General features: G+C 32.0%; 1 protein-coding gene across 1 annotated transcript; it reads right to left on the minus strand.

Annotated features, from left to right (window-relative positions):
* Window positions 1–1,235: 1,235 nt before the first annotated feature.
* On the minus strand, window positions 1,236–22,510 carry LOC134728183 (matrix metalloproteinase-2-like). Its single transcript, XM_063592676.1, has 9 exons — window positions 21,564–22,510; window positions 14,089–14,351; window positions 8,274–8,455; window positions 7,664–7,762; window positions 6,083–6,241; window positions 5,174–5,367; window positions 3,937–4,081; window positions 2,953–3,225; window positions 1,236–1,674 (listed from the first exon to the last, which is right to left on the minus strand). Exons 1-9 carry the CDS (start codon window positions 21,807–21,809, stop codon window positions 1,433–1,435), a joined length of 1,803 nt encoding a protein of 600 aa, XP_063448746.1. The 5' UTR covers window positions 21,810–22,510; the 3' UTR covers window positions 1,236–1,432.
* Window positions 22,511–24,172: the final 1,662 nt, after the last annotated feature.

Consider the following 24,172-nt stretch of genomic DNA (forward strand, 5'->3'; position numbering starts at 1 on the left):
AGGACAGTTTTGAAATGTTTATCAGGACAATTTTCTAATGTTTATTACTGTAACCTTTTAAATAATATGATACAGCAATAAATATCTCTATCGATTACTATAAATGTTATACCATATAATATATGATTAGACATGAACCTGGTCAATTTATTATTCATATTATGTCTAGATCGGGAAAATGTCTGGGGCAATTGGTCTGTAACATGCAAAGTTCACATTACAATGAGATAAATTAGTCTTAACCAATACCATGATTGATAGTAAATGTCTTACATGTATAATATGTGCACCAATTTGCCTTGGCATTCATCCACACTCGGAACTTCGGAAGCATACAATTATTAAACCACGTAACATAAATAGTCCCAAATACAAACACCACTTGCATATCTTTCATACATTACAAATTATAAATAATAAGCAAATTACAGGCAAAATATGGTAAAACTCGTTTATAACTTAACTTAATTTATAAATAAGTTCATGATGACCAAAAATGATAATCGGATTCTACTGACCTAGTTTTTAGCCATTGATATAACGTTTAGAAATGCCTTTGGAAATATAATTTTGCAGTTACCATAACTGAGATTGGTACTGTAATATACCTTGTAAACCTCATCAAGATGTTCAATAACTAATAATTTGCTAAAACATTACTACTTTGATTAGATTAATAGATTCTACTACACTATGCGATTGAAAACAAATTGTATCCAATCGAGATAGTATTTTTTACTGTAAAATACAAACAGCATTTTTTTTATATTCTAACCATGAACCATAACCGAGTTTTACCCTCTCCAGGTGGGAGTTTGCTCTATCATACATAATGCCAACAAACTATGAGTCTACATCACAGTATTTTGATTTTAAAAGGGGGAACCTTTTTTGATAACATACACTTTCATTCTAATTCACATATCACCGGTATCATACTCGACCTGATATCCACAATACACCTTAGTGAGCTACCATTTGATTTTTATGGGGGGCTAGGATGAAAAAAAATTTCCTGCATTTTTTTTTAGTTGTAATCTCTGTCCTGCCTTTTTATTTTTCACTCTATCCGGTCCTCCTTTTTTTCTTTAGCTTATCCTGACTTTTTTACATAAATTGTCATCCTGACTTTTTTTTTTGCAAGTGTCTCATCCTGACTTTTTTTTTACTCAAAACTCCTGTCCTGCCTATTTTTTTCAAATTTCATCCTAGCCACCCCCCCCCCCCCCCCCGCCCCCATAAAAATCAAATGGTAGCTCCCTACCAAACCACTCGTTCGAGTATCTATCTCCTTTGCAAAAAAAAACATATGCAAAGAATAGCATGAATAAATCAATATATAGCACCATTATAAACCAAATGCATGTTGACCAAGCATTGTCATGTTGTTCATGTTATTTCAATAGCACTAAGTTTATAATTTTAACAAACATTAATGGTAGAATGAACTTACAGACAAAATAAGTGTTAAAATTATTGTTAATGATGGGAGTAAATTGGCACTACCACTGCCGCCCGGTGATTTGATGGCTTCAACTGTTTTGTAAGAGTTTTTGTCATAAGTGTCACAACCTAACCAATGTTTCTTTATCAACTTTGGATAACCTTTCTGCACTCTCATCTTCTTGTCGTTGAACTGGTAATAAAACTGTCCTTTGAAAAAATACGTTTTACCTGAAAGAGATAAGGACATTTTTGAAAAATATAACATTTAACAGCATCCAAAATCAATGTGAAAGTTTAATTCAAGTGTTATTTAAAAAAAAAACCATGAGGATACAAAGATGTTATCCATGTAATCTAATGATATAAGCCAAAACCAGACACATTGACACTCATACCACAACTTTTTATATCTTATTTCACAAGGTCCGTTTTCAGAAAGGGGTTTAGTTTGTGTTTCGTTTGATTTTAAGGAGGACATGGGTCATGACGCTTAGATGTTGAAGAATAAGGGATCGGATGGTAAACCCATTACAAATGACAAACAACGCCCACTTCCATGGGCACACGACACCCAATTCCGAAAAAAAAAATCTATCAGTTTTCCATTATAAATATCACACGAATGATCGAGCAGCCTGACAAACCGGGATAGGATTTGGGGAAGGGGGGATTCACAGGCTTCTTTTAAGTGTAAGCAGTTGTTGCTCATCTGGTGGTATAAGTCCAATTGCTCAAAATTTGCAACAACACGGTGATAATAATATTTATTGTTAAATCTTATCCAACACTTTTCTGTAATTAAGATTTTTTGCTTATAAATATTCCTAAACACCTATGAAGATCAGTGTTTTCTTACAAGTCTGTTTATATATCAATCATTTTCTAAGATAAACTGAGTGATATCATCGATTTACTTTAAAGCTGAAACCTTAGAAAGGTGTCTACAAAAAGATTTAAAAAGGAAGAGAGTGTCTAAAAAAAATGTAAGGCTTATTTTATGTCCTTCCTGTTCAACATAACATTGGTTTTAAGGTTTAGTCCTAGCTTATAATTATACCGATGTACATTAATCTTGTCAAATGTTAACATACATCAGACTATTTATAAATATATCTGCTTTTATTACTTAATTTGAAACACATACTTTTGAACTTTTATTGATTAAAATTTATTGATACAACTAAAGATTTTATTTAATACTAAGAGAAAATTATAAACAAACTAGTTTGTTCAAAAAGATATTCTTTCCCTCAATATTTATTATCATTTATAATCAATAAAACCCATCAATATTGTGTTTCTAACTAACTGTCAAAAAACAATTAAAAGTGTTTTTTTAAATCTATTAAAACAAAGCAGTACTAATCTCCGCGAAAACTCAATTATATTTTTAATTATTAATCTATAAATATACTGTTTGGTACAATCCCACTAAACCAGTGGCAAGAACATTTAATTTACCGAACCTTTTTTTTATTTCTTCTAAAAAGGATTAGAATGACTTACCATCCCAATACTTAAACGCGGAATCTAATGGAACCGGAACCTTCCGCCAGATGCTCATGTCACGTGGGTAGTCTGGTTCTATAAAGTCGTTCTTCTCGTTGAGCTTCCAATACATGTCGCCACTAATAATATAGGTCCTGTTGTTAAAACCCCAAACAAAAACTGCATCGATCTTCTTAACGTCTGCTGGGAGGCCTAGTTCTGTGAGGGGAATTCCGGTCTTAGGATGGCCTGGTATAAGACTGTTGCCATTGAAAGTCCAAAACTTGTCGCCTGAAATGGTAGAATGATGTACTTTGAACTGAAGGGAAAACTTTACCACAGTATAAATTGACAATTGTCTATACTTACTTGCGATCGTACTCTAATTTGTTTTGAACTTCCAGCATTGTTCATGTTTTTGGCTTTTTTCAGTTTAATTAGTATTTTGAGTTCACATGCCAACATATTTTCATGCATGTCTTTTTCAGTCCGAGACTTCCATCTGTATGTTATCTTGAAATGGGTGTTGTTTAAATGAACGAATATTTGTTTGTTATAGATGCCTAACTTCTGGATTCAGTTCTAAATTATACTGAAGTTATTACCCAATAAATTAGACAATAAATTCAATTTATATGAAATATGAAATCGGGAAGATTATGTGATGTTTCATGAAATGTTTTTGATTTTGCTATTGGAAATATGCCGTAAAATAAGGGAGGTCTGATAATAAAACAAAATCCGATTAAAACTTAAGTTTAGAATAATGGGTAATATGAATTTATTGAGGAAAGTAAAACATCTTAGAATTTGCCAGAGCAAAATCTTTATTCTTTTCATTAAAACTTTCAAAGTGGTATTAACCAATATATTATAAGATACATGCAGCACAAATTTAACCTTGAGATAATGCGGCCCCTATTATATCTACGTGCCAAATGTCAAAACTTATGTCTATATGTTTAGGAAGTCCTGTCAATCAAATTACTGTATAAAACATACCTAAGAAAAATAAAATCCTTCCGTCGCTCTTCCGCTCAAAAACTGCGTCAACATGGTCTGCTGTGTCAGGGAAGCCATACCAGAATGAATGAATCTCTGTGGGCTTGCCTTGGATAATACCTCGTGAGTCTAACCGCCAAAATGTCTGTAAACAGAATGCAATAGTTACGCCACATAATTTAAAATATTCTTTTCAAAATGCATTCACTGGACCCATTACTGTTCACCGAGCTTAACACAGTGACAATACAATATTTCGTACGGATTTTGATACAAATAAAAGGAATTTTATGTGTTAACCAATAACACAGGAACTGAACATTCCCACAAATCCCACAAAAGCACATAAAACTGCACACCCTTCGACAACCAACAAGCGCGATCGTCAGGTGCGCATATTTTTTACGTTTAGATTTTAATCAAATTTTGATTGATATATATATATTTTAGTGTAAAGCAAAGATGCTTTCATTTGCCCTTACTCAGGACTGAAAATTCCTATAAAGGTAAACGAACAACCTTTATTTGTCTTTCACATTTTAGTCAATGATAAAACTTTTACCTACACTCCAACTTCATAACATAAAACAATGTGTAAAGATAGTATTATCCACGATACTATAGACTTAAGTTTATAGTAATAACAATCATTAATGGGAATACTAAATTTAGGTATATAAACGTCGAGATAAGCACCTATAAAGTTACATACGTCAATAAGCACATATAAAACTGCAAATGTCAACAAATGTAGGGTCTCTTAATTATGATACTTTGTATATTTAACTTGGAGATATTATATTCTGCTAGATGTAGTACAGCTGTATCTAACACAATACTATTTGTTCTGTTTTTCGTTTATGTTTTCTGTTCTTTGGACGGGTAATTGCACAAAATATCATAATAATTAGACACAGCAGTAATCATATCAAATTGTGTAAAAAAAAATCAAGATTTTTCAAGTTATCGATTTTTAAATGTACAATGAAATCAGAATAAAGATTAATATTCAAAGCATCGAAAACCAATGGCCTTTCTAATGATAAACTACGAAACAATAGAATCTGCGTTTTAACAACCAGCTGGGATCTACTAAATAATAACATAACACAAAAGATATGTGGGGGTGTCCAACAATAGATCCCTATTCAAATGAATTGAATGTCAAACATGAGAGTTCAACTCCCTCCCCTCAACCTCCCCTTGGGTCTTCCACTATAACATTAAATCAACATACCTGACCCATGAATAGGAAAACTTCTTGACGAAGAACTGCAATTGCTTCAAACGCATGTTCACAAGGATTAATAGTGGTCCCGTCAACACGTGGTCTCCTTGTCGTTTGACTTGGTCTAGGTGTTGATGGTTGAGGCTGATAGCGAGGAGTGACGGGTCTGTCTGGTGGAGGTCTAATGCCGCCAGATTTACCACCTGTTAATTAAACAATGTATCAAATGAAAGTAATGATTAAAATCGTATTAACGTTTATTTCAGTTTATCAGTTAGGCATTAGATTTTTTGGACAATGTTAAATCTTTATTATGCATAATGATATGTTCATCCAATTAATAGAAACGTAATATTTTATGAAATATTTGTTATACTTTTTTATTCTAAGGGTTTTACTTTCCTTAGTAGTCAAGAGACATCTTAGTCCAGAAATTTATATTAGGTTGAAACCCCAGTATATTATGAACATGCCTGCAGTTGAATAATCTATTCCTTATAGAACTCATTGTCAATCGTAGAATTGTCCTACGGAATCAAGTTAACATATTTTTTAGTAAACATGCTTTTTTACAATTTGGAAATTAGTATGGTGTTCATTATTATCACTGAACTAGTATATATTTGTTTAGGGGCCAGCTGAAGGACGCCTCCGGGTGCGGAAATTTCTCGCTTCATTGAAGACCTGTTGGTGACCTTCTGCTGTTGTTTTTTTCTTTGGTCGGGTTGTTGTATCTTTGACACATTACCCATTTTCATTCTCAATTTTATTTTGTTTATTTTCACAAGAGACACTTCAGTTTTCCTGAACAAAAGCCAACAGAAGAAACGTTTTACCTCTAACCTGCAATGTATCAGTTAATTACATTCGGAAGTCAAAGGTTCGGAATTTTACTCTATAATGTGCAGATGTACTTACCATAGAGAGTTTGAATCCCTTGGATGTCGTCATGTGGAAGTCGGAAGTTTGGAATGTAACCTTGGTACCATGGGTACATCAGAGCTCCAGGTTGGTTGCTATGGCTAAGACCTAAGGCGTGACCAAACTCGTGGGCTGCTACCATAAACAAGTCCACGCCTAAAATAAAAAAAAATGAACAATTTAAGTATATTAATACCATAGATATACAATAAAAAGGGACAAAAACGAAACGTCCAAAAAACCACAAGTCTACTTAATGTTAGTATGTCAATGCAATACAATCAAAAAGCTATAATGTATTACACGATCGGAGTACATGTATGTGCAGTAGAGGCTATACATTCTCAATTTTATGTAGAAAACATTTTAAGAAGGGATACATTTTTATCCCTGTATTTGCACAATAATTCCTCATTTTAACTAACAAGAAATATAAATTCTAAATGTGCAAATTCGAACATTTGATTTATTTTTCTCCCTTAACCCAAAATGTACCTCATACTGGTTACTGGTGTTAATAAAGAATTAACCGTATTTTTATTGGTTTCAAACTTGCTTTCTTTTAATTATTACTTTTGACTTATGATCTGTTGAGGTTAATCATAAGCCGAGATCATAAGTGATGACTAAATTATACACTATATATTACTCATCCAGACAAAGGATTCTAACTAGAAACGATTCTATCTGCCAAAGTATCAAATACAGCCATTCGATAATCAACAGATTTTTCATCAAAGAAGTTTGTTTTTCTTTGTTTCTTATTTCTAATCTGTCATTTCAATTAAGACAAAGCAATGCCAACGCACTTCCTACAATTGATGAATTAGTGCCAGTTCCTGGTTGTACGATAACCTATTTCGCCAGGTACATATATAAAATCAAGGTGTCTGGCTCGGTAACCAGATGTTACTATTGATTTCCGTTCAGTTTTGCAATTGTACGTAACATACCAGAGAAAAAAACATTAAACTTAAATATTTCATTTTTTCATCAATAACTAAGCACTCTATGAACATGGCATTTATTGATAAATTTGTCAATTTACTAATGCAGTTATTTGATTATATGATGTCATTTCTAACTTGTGGGACCAGCGGTTAGTAATTAGGATTGCCATACACAAAAACCATTTATGTGTTTACCGATTTTCTTGCAGCTGATCAAAATTAATCAACACATGTTTATTTAATGCACTGTCTGTTAAAACATTCTCAGGGATTTGCAACATGCCTGGTATCCACAACCGAACATTAACATTGTCGAAGCCCGTACGGTTGGTTATAATTGCCTATGACATCCACTTCATTGGAACTTGATGAGTCCTTGTTGAATACTTGTGGCATTGGCAATCAAAATACATCTTTTATTTTCATATAAAAGAAAAGAAGATGTTGTTTGATTGCCAACGAGACAACTGTTCAAAAGATACCAAAATGACATAAATTCTATAAGACACTATAGGGCATTATGCATTTTTGAATTCAGTTTTTTTACTCTCAATTTCATTAGTTTTCTGTTTGTTTTTCAACTTCTCTTCGATGATATAGCTGCATTAGTATAGAAAAGTATATGTACCATCAGAATCTGAGTTGAAAGTCCAGGTCTCGTCATCATCAAAATGAGTATCACCACCTTTATCTGTACCTGGGAAGAAGGCATGGGCTAAAACTAAACCTGTAAAACAAATAATTGTATTAGTTATATACCTAAGAAATGCTAAAAGATTCTTATAAAGTGACAATTTTCTTTTCTTTATGAGATAGTACCAATATGACGGTATGTAATCTCGAACAGGCCTTGTTTTCTATTTTTCGATTTATAAAAATGTCGCAATATTAATGTCAAAGAGGCTTCAGAGTTCTACAATTACATTCAGTGTGCTGATCTCTAATACTTTCTGCAAAATTATCAAATTAGATCTATGTGTTTCCATGCTGTTCATGGTATGTCTTCCCAAAGAAGATGGTGCTACTCATCTGTAGAAACTACAAATAGTCGATGCTTAACTTTGAAGGAAAGTTCCCTATTTTATAATTGTATTATAATGATATTCATGTTACATCTACTATCTAGATTGCATTGCATATGTCATTATGTTTTATGATATTCTTCATATGCTAGCTATGTGCCCTCCTGGAGCCCTAACTTTGTAAATATAGGTATTCTATTGTATTCAATCGCATACCTTTGCCATCGAAAGGATAACCATCTTGATGATATAGTCTGGCGAACTGTATTATAATATCAGCATCCCCACCTCCAACTTCTGTGAACCGAAGGTCTGTTACACCTTCCCATACCTTGAACGCTTCGGTTATTGCACGTCTTACTGTACTTTGAGGTAAATCAGGAGTGTAGTTTGTAATTCTGAAAAAGAATGAGTTATTGTGTAACTGTACAAAATGAAATAAAATAGGGGAAAATCGGAAAATCTTGACACAGCCTAGCTGTTATAAATTGTTTATGTTTTTGAAATAATATAGTAATTCTTTTGCTGAAGAAGGTTACTAACAAAAACATGGTCAATACTTGTGATATTTTGTTTAATCATATTTCTTGATTCAACGACAGTTTTTCATTGGTTGATACGAGGGTAGATGTTCATTTCGAGGCAGATTACTGAACAGGTAGCAATTGATTTTAATGCTCCCATAAAAAAACCAACAAAACAAATATCAGTGATTAAAAGACAATAATAACATAACATTCAGTGTAATAAATCTGAGAGGAAATATAGCTTAGAGGGTATTTGAGCGGTTCGTTGCAACTCGGCCTTTGTCTCGGCTGACAATGTTATTTTTGAAGGTAGCGATCTGCTTGGCCTCTGATCTTTTATTTATTTATATAATGGAGCAGAAAAAGAGTTTTACGATCAAGTGTGGTCAAATTTATTGGCTTGCATGGAATCTGTTTTGGCAGGACAATGTATTATGGTTTGAGTTTGGATAAAAGAAGACGTGCATTGATGCATGGGGAATACGTTAATTAGACAGAACCGGTTGAGACAGATATCAACCAGCGACATCAATAACTAAACAAACATCTAGAAAGAAACAGGCTCCAGCTGTAAAACTTTTAAATGAATTAATTATATGGAAAAAACAAACAAACAAAACGGCATCAACATTAAAATCTTTAAATGAAAAAAAACACCAAACAAAGAACATGAAATATGACGTTACATGACAATTGAAGAGCAAGCTGAAGAGATCCATATCTTCAGACTGTAATAGCTTTCACTTTTCAAACATTGTTTGATCATAAAATTTTCAGAGAGAAAAAACAACTCGGATTTTTTTAACTTGTTTGAGTCAATTTATATGAAAATAGACAAACGATGGTCATGACTTTTCGACAAAAATATTTGTATGATGCAGGCAAGTCTTTTGTATAATATGTAAGAATAAAACAATATTTTCGATTTACACAAGAACAATAAGTTAAAATGGATATACTACAGATTGTGTGGAATAAAGTTTTACAAACAGCCAATAAAATCCAGTAATTAACTCATACTACAATAATTTCTATTTAATCACAAATTTATATACATGTACATGTATAAATATCTAACATGCACAATTATATAAAGATGTTAAAACGCTTAACATGAAACATATAACTAATAGTAAAATGATATTTGATCTACTTTTCGTGTAACAGGTAGGACGCATTACCAATTTTGCTTCACGTCTAAGTATGAATCACTACTACATGTGTAGAAAATATTAAAGTGAGATCATGTCGCACTTTTTGATGGTTAAGAGACCACTTAGATATCGGTACACGCTAGCGTATTTTTCTAACATGTGTATATTTAACCAGCCTCCAGCTGCAGCTTTATTCACAAAACATCTTCACCTACTCGCCTTCCTCCACTTTACAATATTTCCTCATTCAAATTAAAATATAAATTTTCAAAAGATTTTAACTAAGCACTTTAATTAAATTGTTGATGACTGTTTAATTTTTGGAATTGACAATTTCTCAAAATACTTCTTCATTCTACAAAAAGAAAGAACGCAGATATTAAAGCAAGCCACGTGTTTAAACAAGAACTGTCTCTTTATAGTAAATGTTTGAAATAATCTAAAGGGTTCCTATTTCTTGAACGTTTATTTCCGGTTTGAGGGCGCCAAATATCTTTCAGACGTTTATAATGTCCCTCCACCAGATAAAAGGTTTTGGAACGACCTCTATTGACAGTTTAATCAAAAACGTGTTAAATCTGTTTTCTTTAAAAGAAGACACATTGCATGAAAATGCATACATATTGCATAGTGAAATGTAGCGTGACCATGTATCAATCACAATGTTACTTTTGCAAACCATGTACACATGTATACACATGATGCTACTCCTCATAAAATGCCCAGTTACAACTTAGACATGGTGGTAATCATTATTAACTTTGACAACTGTTATATTACATACTACATAGATTATCAGCACGAGAGATAACAAGCTTCTTAATTTTGAGCAGAATGCTTCCCTGTGTCTCTAAACTGACCAGTATAACAGCAGGGGCGGGTCCAGCCATTTAAAACAAGGGGGTCCCAACCCAGGACAAAAGAGGGGAGGGGTGTTCAAACTATATGTCCCCATTCACATGCATTGATAAAAAGGGGGTTCCGACCCCCGGAACCCTTCCCTGGATCCGCCACTGAACAGGAAAGGAATGACATCTAAATCCGTTTTCTAGGCTTTATATTAAATCATCCACTTTTTATTTTGAAAAGACAAATATTGAAATAACCAATAAAATTTAGTTGATACGAGAACATGTAATAGCCATGAAAAAAAACCCTGAAATATCAAACAAAAATCAATATGAAACAACACACAGAACTAGAGTAGGTCTATAAATGTAAGGTGGACTTCGTAAAGGAAGCAGCCACTTATGAACATTTATTCATGTTTTGTATCAACTGCTGTAATGAAAGGTTATCGTTAGCTATAGTCTAATGAATTCCGATCGCCACTGTAATGACAAGAGACAAAGTAGGGATAACGCCTTTCCGTTCGCTGATTAGAGAAAAATAAATATGTCATTGATATTGTATCTCAAAAATTAAAACTGCTTCAGCGTCAAAGATCAGTTAGTTTTATTCACCCATTTAGATTACCTTAAAATCAATAAATTATTACTGATATAATGCATAAAAAAATCATTGAACGGAAAAAAATCAACTGGTTTATCAATCAAATCAGACAACTTCTACCATACATTTACAGCAAAATAACCCGAAGTTTTAGTAACCAAAAAATATCTTTGAATTATGGAAAAAAATATTACCTTCATTAAATAATAACTTTACGTTTGAGCTTATTGTAGAGAAAAATTACTGTGTTCTTGTAACGTCGCAAACCCGACACAGCATAACATACTAGATACATGATGAGCGACCATACTATACATTACATATCTAGCATTTCTTCATTTTTAGGTAATCAATATTCAAACAATTTGAGATGAAGAAAAATGCCTTTGAAAATAAAGTGGCTGCAACAAGTTAAGTTCATTTAAAAGTAAAAGGAAATCACTGGTATTGATAAATAGAACAAAAGATATAAATATATTGAACAAACGACATATTTCACACCAGTGTCAGGCTTGGCTTTTGTTATGTAAAAAAAGATTCAATAAAAGTACTGCACTGGTTTCTTTTCTTATAAATCTTCGAACAATCTAAATTGAATACAAGAAAAAATATGATAACTTCAAGAAAATCAATACTTTTATGGAGAGTTTTATGCGAAAATTACTTTTTTTGCTAGATTGACAATATTCCATGGAGCGTTAGTGATTTCTGGAAAATACAGATAATATAGAAAACATGCTATTAAAAACACGGAAACATAAAACCGGTATCAGGGTTTCATCCAATTCTGTCCTAATGAAATTATACAATTTTATTGCTGCAACAATAATTTTCACTTAGATGGTAGACACATTTCGAGACTGCTAATCAAATGCAGAAGGTGGTCGGCATGAAGCATATACATGTATAATGCTGATTAGCATGAAATATATCACTTTGGAAAAGAGTCACTTCCAGTGATACACAATGTGCGAACCAAATGTATTTCGAATCATTAGTGATTATCGCCATGAGTGTGTATGCGTGAATTTTTGTCGAAAAAAAACCCAACAAAAATATATGTTAGTTCATTTATACAAATAAAAAACAAAATTATATACGAAAGCTTTTTCCCATGAAAATTATGGCAAATCGCACCTCTATGTAAACTAAATCCCCATGTGACCCCAGAAACATTAGTCTTCAACAGTTCTAATGCTCATTAGTTCCAGATGTTTTCTATATTTATTTATACAGAAGCTAGGTCGAGTGTTGGGGCTCAAAACGGGACCTAAAAAAACCTTTTTTTTAAGTAAAGTTTTTGCTTTTGAGATATACTTTTCAACTTGTTACGACAATGACATAGATAGAGGTATAGTCGTCTGTACATTTTGTAAATTAAGAGAACGTTAACTCGAAGTATTCTGCGAGTTTTCAATAACACGTACATTATTAAAACACGTGCACGACAGAAAAGAAACAAAGAACTACGCATTATAAACTCCACTAAAAAAGAAACTAAAAATGTAACGCTACTAAAACCAAAGAAAATGTCTACAAACAACATAACTTAGCTATACTACGTCCACATACGATTCTAATCAAAAACATATAAAAGTCCATAAAAGACGCTGGTCACTCCAGAGTTATTCCATTAGTCAGTAGATGGTCAGCTATTGTTGTCAGTCATTGCCGTATGCCCTCATTCATGCAGGTTGTGATGTTTCTTATCTACATGACAACATGATGAACAAGGGTACAGTAGCAACAATCGGTTGATGATAAATCCCGCCTAGAACGTGACATCTTCTGCTGCTGAAACCTAAAAGCAAGATGGCGGACCCAACTCGCAAATCACGACTGTTCTCAAAGTAGTGTGGAAGTGAAATATTAGATGTCATAAGACATATGATTTTACCATGCACGTGGAACCGTGGTATAACATGAATTTTGATTGGCTTAACTGATGCTATTTTCCCAAATCTTCTCACACTAAGAAGTGAATGTCCTTCCACATGTGAGTGATTGAGGTGATCAACAGGGGTTTTTCATCGAACGCGGTCAGCTTTTGGCTTACTGAGCACCAGAGATAATTGGCAAATGATGTTATCTCATATTCTTGCAAGATATGATGAAAGTGCGCTTATCAACTTGATGATTTTTCCGATATAAGTATTGAAGGATAAAATCACTTGGTATATTCCCTCCTGCCTAACTATCTTATGATTATCAATGACGGGAAATCTACAAAGTGCACTTAGCTTTCTCAAGGATTATATGCTTCACCATTTCAAATCTTAAGGGTAAACTTTGTAACAAGTAGGTAATTAAAATATGAAAGGGAAGCGGTTCTTTTTAATATTGAAATTATATATGTGTAAGAGTTATAATCAGATGTATATATGCTAGTTGGTATGTGTAACCCTAACAGTATTATACATGTATAAATCTTTGTTTTTATCAAGGTCTCTCTAGACAAAAACAAGTCAACTAACAACAGTTACTTATTTTTTCCATCAATGTAAGCAGTGCATACATAGTATACAAACTTTTTTTCATACAATGAAGATTTCTTTTTTTTTGCTCCTTTGAGATCTAGTATAAGTTACCTTGAGCTCCTACACACTTGTACTATTTAGGAGAGAGTTTATAAATATCGTTTCCTTGGTGCACCCTTTGTGACATTTAGGTTTTTACTCTATACTTGATAATTTTGTCCAACTATAAACTATTAGATTTAATAAAAATGCATCATTTTGTTCAAATTATTCCAGTAATAAGATTTATCTTCTCAGCCTATAATTAATTTGCTGATTTCAGATAACAATTTCAGTTTAAGACCATTTTATTAATTTGACCATTATGTCTACAGTAATGAGACGGATTGAATAACATTAATCATATTACATTAAGACTAACCTATACGTAAGGTCTTTTTTGTCCCACTTTGATGGTGCCAATACGTAACGACGCATGCGTTCTTCTGAGTCTCCAACAGTATCTTTGTTGCCACAACGAGGTTTCAGAATCTGTTCTTTGGTACGTTGGTCTAGAACACCAGTCTCTGGAATATTGGCGAATTTCTGGAAGTTCCTGATGGCTTTTGGGAATTCTGCTGGGTCCATGAGGTTACCTGTTTCACTAGATGGACCTTCTAAATACCCGAACCGGCTAAAATAATCCTGAAAGATCAAAACAGTGTGTCAAACTCTCTTTATAAGAACTCAAGAGAAAATTGTTCGATTTTTTTTAAATTTTGACGTTCATTTATGTAGGATGAAATGGTTCACAAATGTACCGCTGTGTATATCGATGATATATTGTTACACTCCAAGCAGGAGGCACGCATTTTGCAACGCTATAGACAAAGGGCACTAGATGGTAGACGGTAAAGTGTATATTTCAAAATTATATAAATTACAAAAGACTAGACTAGGAAGTAGAGAGAAGTTTTGTTAGGACGCGAAAAAACAACAAACTGTCAAAAATCTTATAACCCAAAGGGTAGTCATACAGAATGTCCCCTTCCATTTTCATTTTCATTTCTTAGTATCGTTATTTTTTTCTATCACAAAAAGGAGGAAAGAAACATGGTGTTTCCCTTTCTTTCAAATGTGGGGGCATTTGTACACCTCCACCCTTTGTTTGCCTAAGCAGCTCCTATACCGGTCCCTGTGTAAAATGTGATGACTTATTCCCAAGATGTCTTAGTTTCTCATTAAATTTAAAATCTTTTGCTTCTTAAATATATACATATATACATGTATATATATCAAATGCAAGTAAGCATATTTATACCATCATCAATGATTTTTCACTATTCACATTTTATCATATTGCTAAAAGGCAAACATTGTATGTCATTTAAATATCTTTAATAATAATGAAAATCTGCATCGATCAATCTTTTCAATGATAAATTCTGAGAAGATAAAAAAAAGTTTAACAGAGTACTCAGTACAATAATCAATTATTAAACAATCTCTATTAGTTTTTCCATTATTTTTTGTTGCAATATATTTCCCCCAGATATCTTCAGTCACTTAGTTTGGCAGTTGTTTCAAATACATGTACGTATTATATAAACACACAACTTGACGAAACATGTATGCTATATATGCTGTCGGCTTCAAGACAGAATTATTTGTTTCTAATTATTGTCTTATTATCTATTTATATCATTCATTACAAATACTCCTACAAACCATGCACAACATCTGTTTCATTTAATCAATCATAATTATTGTGCACTTTTCATAATATAGGGATCTACACAGTCTTGATGCTATGCTCTGCATTTGATATGCAAAATAAGGATATATACGTCAGGCAGGGGAAAGATGAAATTGACCATTTTTTAAAACACTTTTTTTTTTTTTTTTTTTTATCTTTACGTGATAGGCCTCGGGAAAATCGTTCGCGCAATGACCAGAGTGATATTTCTGTTATAAATACATAGAGAGGCATAATTAACGAGGGTAGGGGGTAGCCCGATTTTCTCTTTTGGTTCTACATATATGATGCATGCATAGATTATAACATGTTGCACTCCAAACTTTTTCTACGTGACATGTTCTTCAGGCAACCTTTTTTCAAAATATTTGATCCGCAATTAATCATGATTCAATAAAACTGTTTTAACATGCTCTACGTTACGGTTTGATACTTGGCGTACCAAGGATATTTATAGTATGAATACTATGATAACTAATGAAATATGGATATAAACACAACTCAAGTCTCTTTAGCGGAAGTTGAGGCCAAGTTTAAAACAAATTCAAAATCTGAAACAAACGTTGACAATCTAACAAAAAACTAAGATATAGGTAGACCCGGGCAATAATCAACAATAAGCAAGAGAGGGATACATTCCTAAATGTCAAAAGGATTTTCAAATTTTTCAATGTCCTTAAAAAATTTCATTGCTGTAGAATTATTAGTTTACTACAATACATGTATGTGAGAGACTACAACGGATAAATATTTACCTATAATAAATATGATGCCAAACATGATATCTCTGAGATTGCAAAAGAAACCAAAGAAATTGTAACCGTTTTTCTTTAAGAATATTTTTAGCATAATATTTACGGTACACTATGTATATTTTTACGGTTGCCAAGGATATGTTGCACGCATTTCTAGCCACATTTTATGTAATTTATTACGTATTCCTGCTATTACACTGCGTTTGTCGCTAATTATTCAACAAACTGTGTTTACTCATCTGAAAAAGTCGTATAATGTACTCGTAACCTGCAGCAATATAAACATGTATTCTTAATCTTCAGTAATTTTAATAAAATTTTGTTGCTTTTATTAACAATCTTTCAGGTAAAATCATTATAGACAATTATAAATGAAATTGTAAGTTCTAATATCCCAGCAGAGTGAATCATATTGTAACTGAGTACCATGACGAATTCTGCCTAGAAAACACGTTTGTGACCTCTTTGACATTTGATATCCCATCTGGTGTGGTAAAATTGGGTTAGAGGCTTTAAAAATACAAATTTCATACATTTTAAGGCTTCTCTAAATACAGATGATGCAATATTAGCACTTGAGGGGAAAATGATTAAAAATTATGGACGAAAATGGAATAAAAAAAAAGTCTACAGGGTTTGAAAACATGTCCCCATGTGCTGTTCACCCTTCTGCAAAGATCATGGAGGTGAGATAAAATAAAATGTTACACAACCTAAATTAAGCAACAGCTTATAACATGTATACTATGAACACAATTTTACAATTGTAGTTGGTGTGTCGTCGAATCTTACTACTGTAACTGCAGAATTTATAGAAAACCTTAGAACCTGTAAATGCAGTTCTGATAACCATTGATCACCATTAACAATGCTGATATAAAAACGAAGATGTGGTATCTAAAATTGCCAATGAGACAGCTCTTCACAAGAGACCAAATGATACAGACATTTACAATAATAAATCACCGTACGGCCTTCAATAACGAATAAAATTTACTTTTAGAATGTATATGATTTCACGTAATTTCCTCAAAAGATATGGTAAATGTCTCTTCAATTTGTTTCACTCATGATGTCAAAATACAATGATTGTGCATCTGTAGGAAATTAAATATTATAATGTCTTCTTAATATACTTTGAAGTATAAGAAAAGAAGATAAGGTATAATTACCAATGAGACAACTCTTCACACTGAGAGACCGATAACATTGAAAGTTATTGTATTCGTAGGTATCAATGTTCGTGTTTTCGTTGTTTTGAGCACAAGCTACATGTTTATGTTTCTTAAATTCGTGGATTTTAGTTTAGAATATTTTGATAAAAATGTGCCAATTTGTACATGTTTTTTTAACATTTTCCATCGAAGCACATCCTTAAACCGAAACGATTACTTCGTATTTGCAAGATGATATGTTATTGGCCTCTTGCTTTAATAGAGTATATATACATTAATCCCTTATAATCATAAATAAACTTTTGAACTTTAAGTAATCGTTTCCGTGGTTTTATTTATGTGTCAGTTTGTGGTTTATATAACTTGTGTCCACTTGATGTCTGGTGCATCATAGGATAAGATAAATAAATAAATTGAAGGTCTGAAAAGGAAGGCTACCAATCGGACTCACACATCTTGAAATAATTCTATTGTTTTCCCATTTATACATCAATATTTTTGTAATGTTCGTTGTTGCTCAGTCTTTAGTTTTGTCTGTTCTGTTTTGTGTATTGCTGTTTATCTGCTAATTTGTTGGTCTTTGGTCTTTTTTTTTTCTTTTCCTTTCTTAGCCATGTCGCTGTCAGTTTATTTTTTACTTGTATCATTCGCCAGCCTTTTAAGACCTGATCGTAATGCTACTCGGACATACATGACATAGAGAGATCAAATTGAATAACAAATGATATGAAAGTACACCCTTCGCAATCATTTTACACAATGTAATTTTAATTTATTTTTTCCTAGATCTGATCAGTTTCATAGCTGATCATCAAACACAAAATGATGCGTATATATGATAGTTTCTTCTTAACAAGGTTTTGAGGCTTAAATTGAGAGTTTACTGCTTTTTCAAACGGGATTTTCTCTCTGTATTGAAGACCCGTTGCCATTTGGTAGTCTTCATTTGTTTTCTGCTCTTTGGTCGGGTTGCTGTCTTTATGACACACTTCCGATTTCCATTCTCAATATTTGCATGTAGCTCATCTAACAAGATGGCCTCCAATGAAAAAGCATAACCATTATTACACCCTTATAAAGAATGCTTGAATACAAATAAATTCATTTTGTCAGAATATCATGGAGGATATGAGGTATGTACATCCTTAAAGCACATAGTGACTGTGTATCTGGTTGAAATTGCATAACAAACCATTACATAACATATAATATATATGCATATTGCACATGTTGCAGATTGATATCTGCGGAATATTACGTATAAACATGATAAATAAACTGCAATTTATATGATGAAGAAATAAATTAAAAATTATTCTAAAATCTAAATCACTAATTATATTTCAGGTTAGATGAAAAGTGAAATATTATCTTGATTTTCTTGATTAATGAGTTTTATAGACAGAAAAATAAGGAGAATTGAAAATTATATATTTCACACTTTTTTATGAGCTGAAATTTTCAAAACTAGTATTTCCGAGACCAAGGGCGTATACGTCCTTGCCAATACCAAAGACCAACATTAAATATTGAAGAGTTTAGAAATCTTGATCATTTGTCGTCATTATTGGACATTGCCCATCCTGAGGGTATCACTATAAGACAGAATATTCAGTGTTAATTTTCACGCACCAAATCAAAGACAAATATGGTATGATTCAGAGACCATTAGATAGAACTTAGTCAATAAAAACTCATTATTCAGGGTGGTTAAAAATTGATTTTGACTTCACCAAGAAATCAAATGACAATGCGGTTTGCTTGTTAATCTTTCATCGCGTTATTTTTTAATTAAAATTAGACTGTTGAGAATATCAGATTCATGTGTGCATCATCAGAGTCATCTGAATGTACATGTAACTATGATGCACGTTTCCTGACCGATTTTTTAAAAGAAGAATTTATTCATCAGAGGAAGCTGTGACTGAGTCAGTTTCAGCTGCATCATTGTGCATCAATTAAGATTTCCTGGTGCATTGTATTCATACTTTATTAAATAATTGATGAGAAGGCAAGGAGTGACATTTTTCAAATCTATACCAGTTACGTGTATATTATGGAATTTTTAATCTAATGAAACAACATAAACAAGCTGGTGTTTCAGACAAGTCTTGTCACACCTTTTTTGTGAAGACTGCATTCTTCGTCGTTATAAATGCTCTTCGTGCAAGGTCACCTTTGATATTTCAAACTCTCACCGCAAAGAAAAGTTGCAAGTGAAAAGTATACCTTAAAATTACGCTCATTGTTAAATCGATTGTATGAATCAGTTATCACTTAAAGGCGATATGCACACAGGTAAATAATGCAAAGATGCAAATACATCGTTTTATATTTACATTAAATTACTTTTATGGGATGAAGGTACGAAAGGTGTTATTGAACCTTAGAATTAAATATTTTTGATTGACATGTCTTGTAAGATTGTTGTCACACCTGTGACATGGATTAATATTTACTTTATCATCTTCTCACCTGGCTTCAATACGTAATGTCATTTACATGAAATCTACACTTGACTGAATTATCATTGTGATATTCAATATACTCATCATCAATTATAAGTAAATATTTGACAATTTTGCATAGACTGTCATAACATTTGTCTACTTTAGAGATTTAAATTAATTCTGTCTTTCGACTTCTTTTAAAGAAGTTTTTTTTTTAATTTTTCGATCTATCATGTCTATCCTAAAATTTGATGAATCATGAATATAGGAAGTAAAAATTCTTCCGTCAACAGCTGTACTTGCATGACTTGTAAGATAACAGAAAACTTATAGTTCCTCGAATTTAAAATGACTCAAACCAATTAAAAAATTATGAAAATTAAATATGAATTTAGTATAATAATAAATTAGTCATTTAGTGGGATTGATTGACAACTGCAACCTGGGTATATTAAGGATCGGCGAAATGAAAATACAAACGTGCCTGAAAATGAAACTATATTCTTACATGTCTTACTAACAGGCACCTTCCATTAGTTTGACATCAATGTTTCATCAGGTGCACCATATGTTTTTACGGCCTGTTTCATCTTTGGCACGATTCAATGAAACGTTCTATGAAGATTTGTAAAACTCATTACACATAAAAATAATTGTAGGAAACATCTGGCTATAATGTTTGCTTTTATAGTAATGCCAAGTTTTTACTTTGGATATGAAAAATAGGTAATAGGAAGAACGTCTTTACCTCATGATTTATTTCATATGAAAATACACGAATTTCAGATTTGCCGTGGCTAAATTGTGTATGTATACATGTACATAAGAAGTATGAGTGCAAATGAGACAACTCCAAGTATAAAAGTTAAATATTATAGGCCGAAGTGCGGTCTTTCTATATTTGGTTTGCTTAAAGGGTTACTAGTGGAAGAAACCTACATAGAATGCATACATTTAGGTACATTTTTGTTTATATATATATATAAAAAAAAAAAAAGATGTGGTATGATTGCCAATGAGACAATTATCCACAAAAAAACAAAATGACACAAACATTAACAATTATAGGTCACCGTACGGCCTTCAACAATGAGCAAAGCCCATACCGCATATAGTTAGCTATAAAAGGCCCCATTAAGACAATGTAAAACAATTCAAGCGGAAAAACTAACGGCCTTATTTATGTAAAAAAATGAATATGTATATATTTTGATAAACTTTTAAAATCATAATCATAATACCAGTTCTACCATCAATTGAAAACATGTTAAAGAAATTGATATATTGTGAATGATTTGTAATACACATTGGACGAGGTTAAGAATATGAAAACAAAAAACATTAAGAGGTATTACATGTATTAAGATAGAGGTCAATTGCTTTCAATGTAAGTTTTAAATAATCTACATCCGACATAAACAGACACTAATTACGAATAAAATACATGCATGATCCTTCTTTAGATCAGAGACATATAATACAATTGTATTATATGTCTCTGTTTAGATGGACGAAATAGATAATATTTCGTATTCCCTAAAATATATCAATTATTCAATGTCCATTACCCAAAAATTATATAATATGTTTAATCAGAGACATATAATAAAATTATTATAAGGCTTAGATTTGAGCAAGATAGAATGAAAAATAATCAAGACTATCAACAATTATTCCTTGATATGTAATAACCTTGTATATAAGAATAGTATACTGAGTAGGCTAAGATGTAACAATATGTCATGCCCCTGCCCTGTGTATATATACATAAATAATCTTACCAATGCTTGTGTAGATGCTTGATCTTGTTTTGTAGGAGAACCCGTCAAACATGGAAATAAACTACACAATATCACACATATCACTATAGTCACACTTAATAAATTACTGCATGAAATATACATCTTGGACGAAGAATATGCACAACCTTTAAGATGAGATTTGGTCCCTGAGGTCACAGAAACTGGACTTAAAACACGTTTAGTCCGAACGGAATGGTAAGAACACAGACAATCCAACAAGTTCATTTTAATTATATCACATATAGACAACACACTTCCAATCTCTATGAAACTCAGATGTTAAATTAATGTAATAAAGCGTATATCCGTTTATCTGGTTTACGAACGTTTTTCTCTGCGGGTGTTATATTACCTACTGACCCCGATTTTATTAAACTGATTACTCTAATCCAAGAAATTATTGTTTATCTTTTTTTGAAGATGCTTCATTCACATCTGTAGTTATGTTATGCTTGGATTAATAATTAACCAATGAGAAAACATTATTTCCTGTAGCACACTCTGATAAGTTTATTGTCAGAGGAAGAACAATAAAGAAGGTTTCCGGAGTCAGCCCCCTTTGACACAGATGTTAATTCGAAGTAAGTATATTGTTTTGTTTATGAAATAGTGTCATCACTCCTAAGTGTCATCTTTGTTTGTTTACACAAGAAACATACCAGTCAACATCATCCGGAAATTGACGCGCCGTTTTTATCCTGTACAGAAATTGATTTTTGAAAGATTATAGATTAACATATAAAATACTCCATGCACACACAACAGTTACACTAAAAAGCACATGTACAAGTTAATTCACACATCAAATATTTTTTTAATCTTCTTTTAATGCCATCGTCTGACGTAGCATGAGTCATTCATTGTAATCAAAACACAACATCTTCAACAGAGAACTGCCACGCGAACACCAGACGATAAATAGCTACAGTCGTCTGCTGTGCGGTACATACATTGTAACGTTTAATAACAAAATGAAATCGATTATGATAGATCTAAATTGTTCTTTTCATATTAGATAAATGTCTGAAAGAATTTTTATTGAGGCAATTCAATAATAATTATATTACTATTTGACTTTCGTTTCCTTAGTTACTGGTGATGCTTATCTAATTCGGCATAATCAAATTACTAGTCCATCTTTATTCAGATCGACTGTTAAATACTTTTACATAATTTTAACACACCTATAATTTATTTCCGATGATTAACTCTATTTTCTACCCCAAAGCCATTTAAACGGGATTGTTTATCCACCACAAATTAAACATTACTATTTTTAATCGTTACCTATATACAGAGTTTACCTATAAAGTACCAATAAACTGTCGTGTGCGGTCTATTGATGAAGGGTTACGGGTGTATATTGAAAAGTACCAAAATGGTTTACCTCTTCCTCTTACAAATATGTTGCGGTCAGTAAATGCTCATTAAAAATGAATACCTTTAAACTAATTCCATTTATTCTTATTGGAAAATCTGATATTCGTTTTAGCAAGGATTTGTATAATTAGACTAACTATACAAATCCTTGGTTTTAGTCACAAATCATATAAGTTGATTTATATGACCATAAAGTTTTAATTTGAATTTAAACATGAACAAAAAGGCTATTGAACGTACGTCGCATCAGTTAATTAAATAGTATTATAAAATAAACATAAAAGTAAAAGTAATTTACACTTGTTATTTTACTCTACATCTCGTACTTTTTGCGTATTCATGTAAAATTGTGAAAAGGACAAGATGTTTTTCATTTTTTAATATGTCATTGACTTGTATGTAAGTAAAACAAACCACATCATTTTCTTATTTAAATATTTGTCAACAAAAATAACATCTGTATCCATATCATATGTTGTTATTATATATTTACTGATTCATACTTCATAAAAAACCAGGTGCGAATTTACACACCTTGAATAAAGTCAGACATTCAACATCTTGTATTACAAAAATGTATTTTATTTGTACTCCGGTCGGACGCTTCGTTTTTATTGTAAACGGCCATTAAAAATCAGTGAATCAGAATATAATTTCTTTTTTTCTGTAATTTTCATAATTTTAAAACAGTTATTAATCGATAAAGTGGACATGTTAATCATCTCATAAAAAGCCATATGGTGACAATACAACATCTTTACGAGTGACAAGAATCACTGGAGTGTAACAGTTTTAACGGTTACAATATTATTTTAAATAATTAAAAACGTCTTTTATCTTTGCATCAAATTTTTGCGACAAAGAAAAATAAGAGAAACGCTTGAATTAGTCGAGAGTTCGTTGTCTTATTAAAGAAGTGGTATGACTTGGTAACGTTGCTGAATAGACTTCCCAGCTTAAGCTTTGAAACATTATAACAAATTTTGCATCACTATGAAACAGGATACAGCTGTCGCTTGTTAAGCTACTTGCTTGTATTCAATTTTCAAATATGCGAAGCTAATTCAAAGTTTTAATATAATCAAACTGCTTTAACTGTTTAATTACACGAAATAGTTTTATCCTGCTACTTGTATTGACTAAAGCGAATGTGTAAAGAAAGAAAAGACACACGAAAAAAAGGCCACATAAAAAGTTAATTTGAAAAG

The sequence above is a fragment of the Mytilus trossulus genome, chromosome 8 (genome assembly GCF_036588685.1).
Source record: "Mytilus trossulus isolate FHL-02 chromosome 8, PNRI_Mtr1.1.1.hap1, whole genome shotgun sequence".
Taxonomy (NCBI): domain Eukaryota; kingdom Metazoa; phylum Mollusca; class Bivalvia; order Mytilida; family Mytilidae; genus Mytilus; species Mytilus trossulus.

Coding starts and splice junctions, on each gene's coding strand:
- LOC134728183 (XM_063592676.1), bottom strand. CDS start 21,809: ATGAACTTGTTGGATTGTCTGTGTTCTTACCATTCCGTTCGGACTAAA. Junction 14,352..21,563: donor AAGCATCTACACAAGCATTG/GTAAGATTATTT, acceptor TTGATCTTTCAG/GATTATTTTAGCCGGTTCGG. Junction 1,675..2,952: donor CGCGTTTAAGTATTGGGATG/GTAAGTCATTCT, acceptor TATCTCTTTCAG/GTAAAACGTATTTTTTCAAA.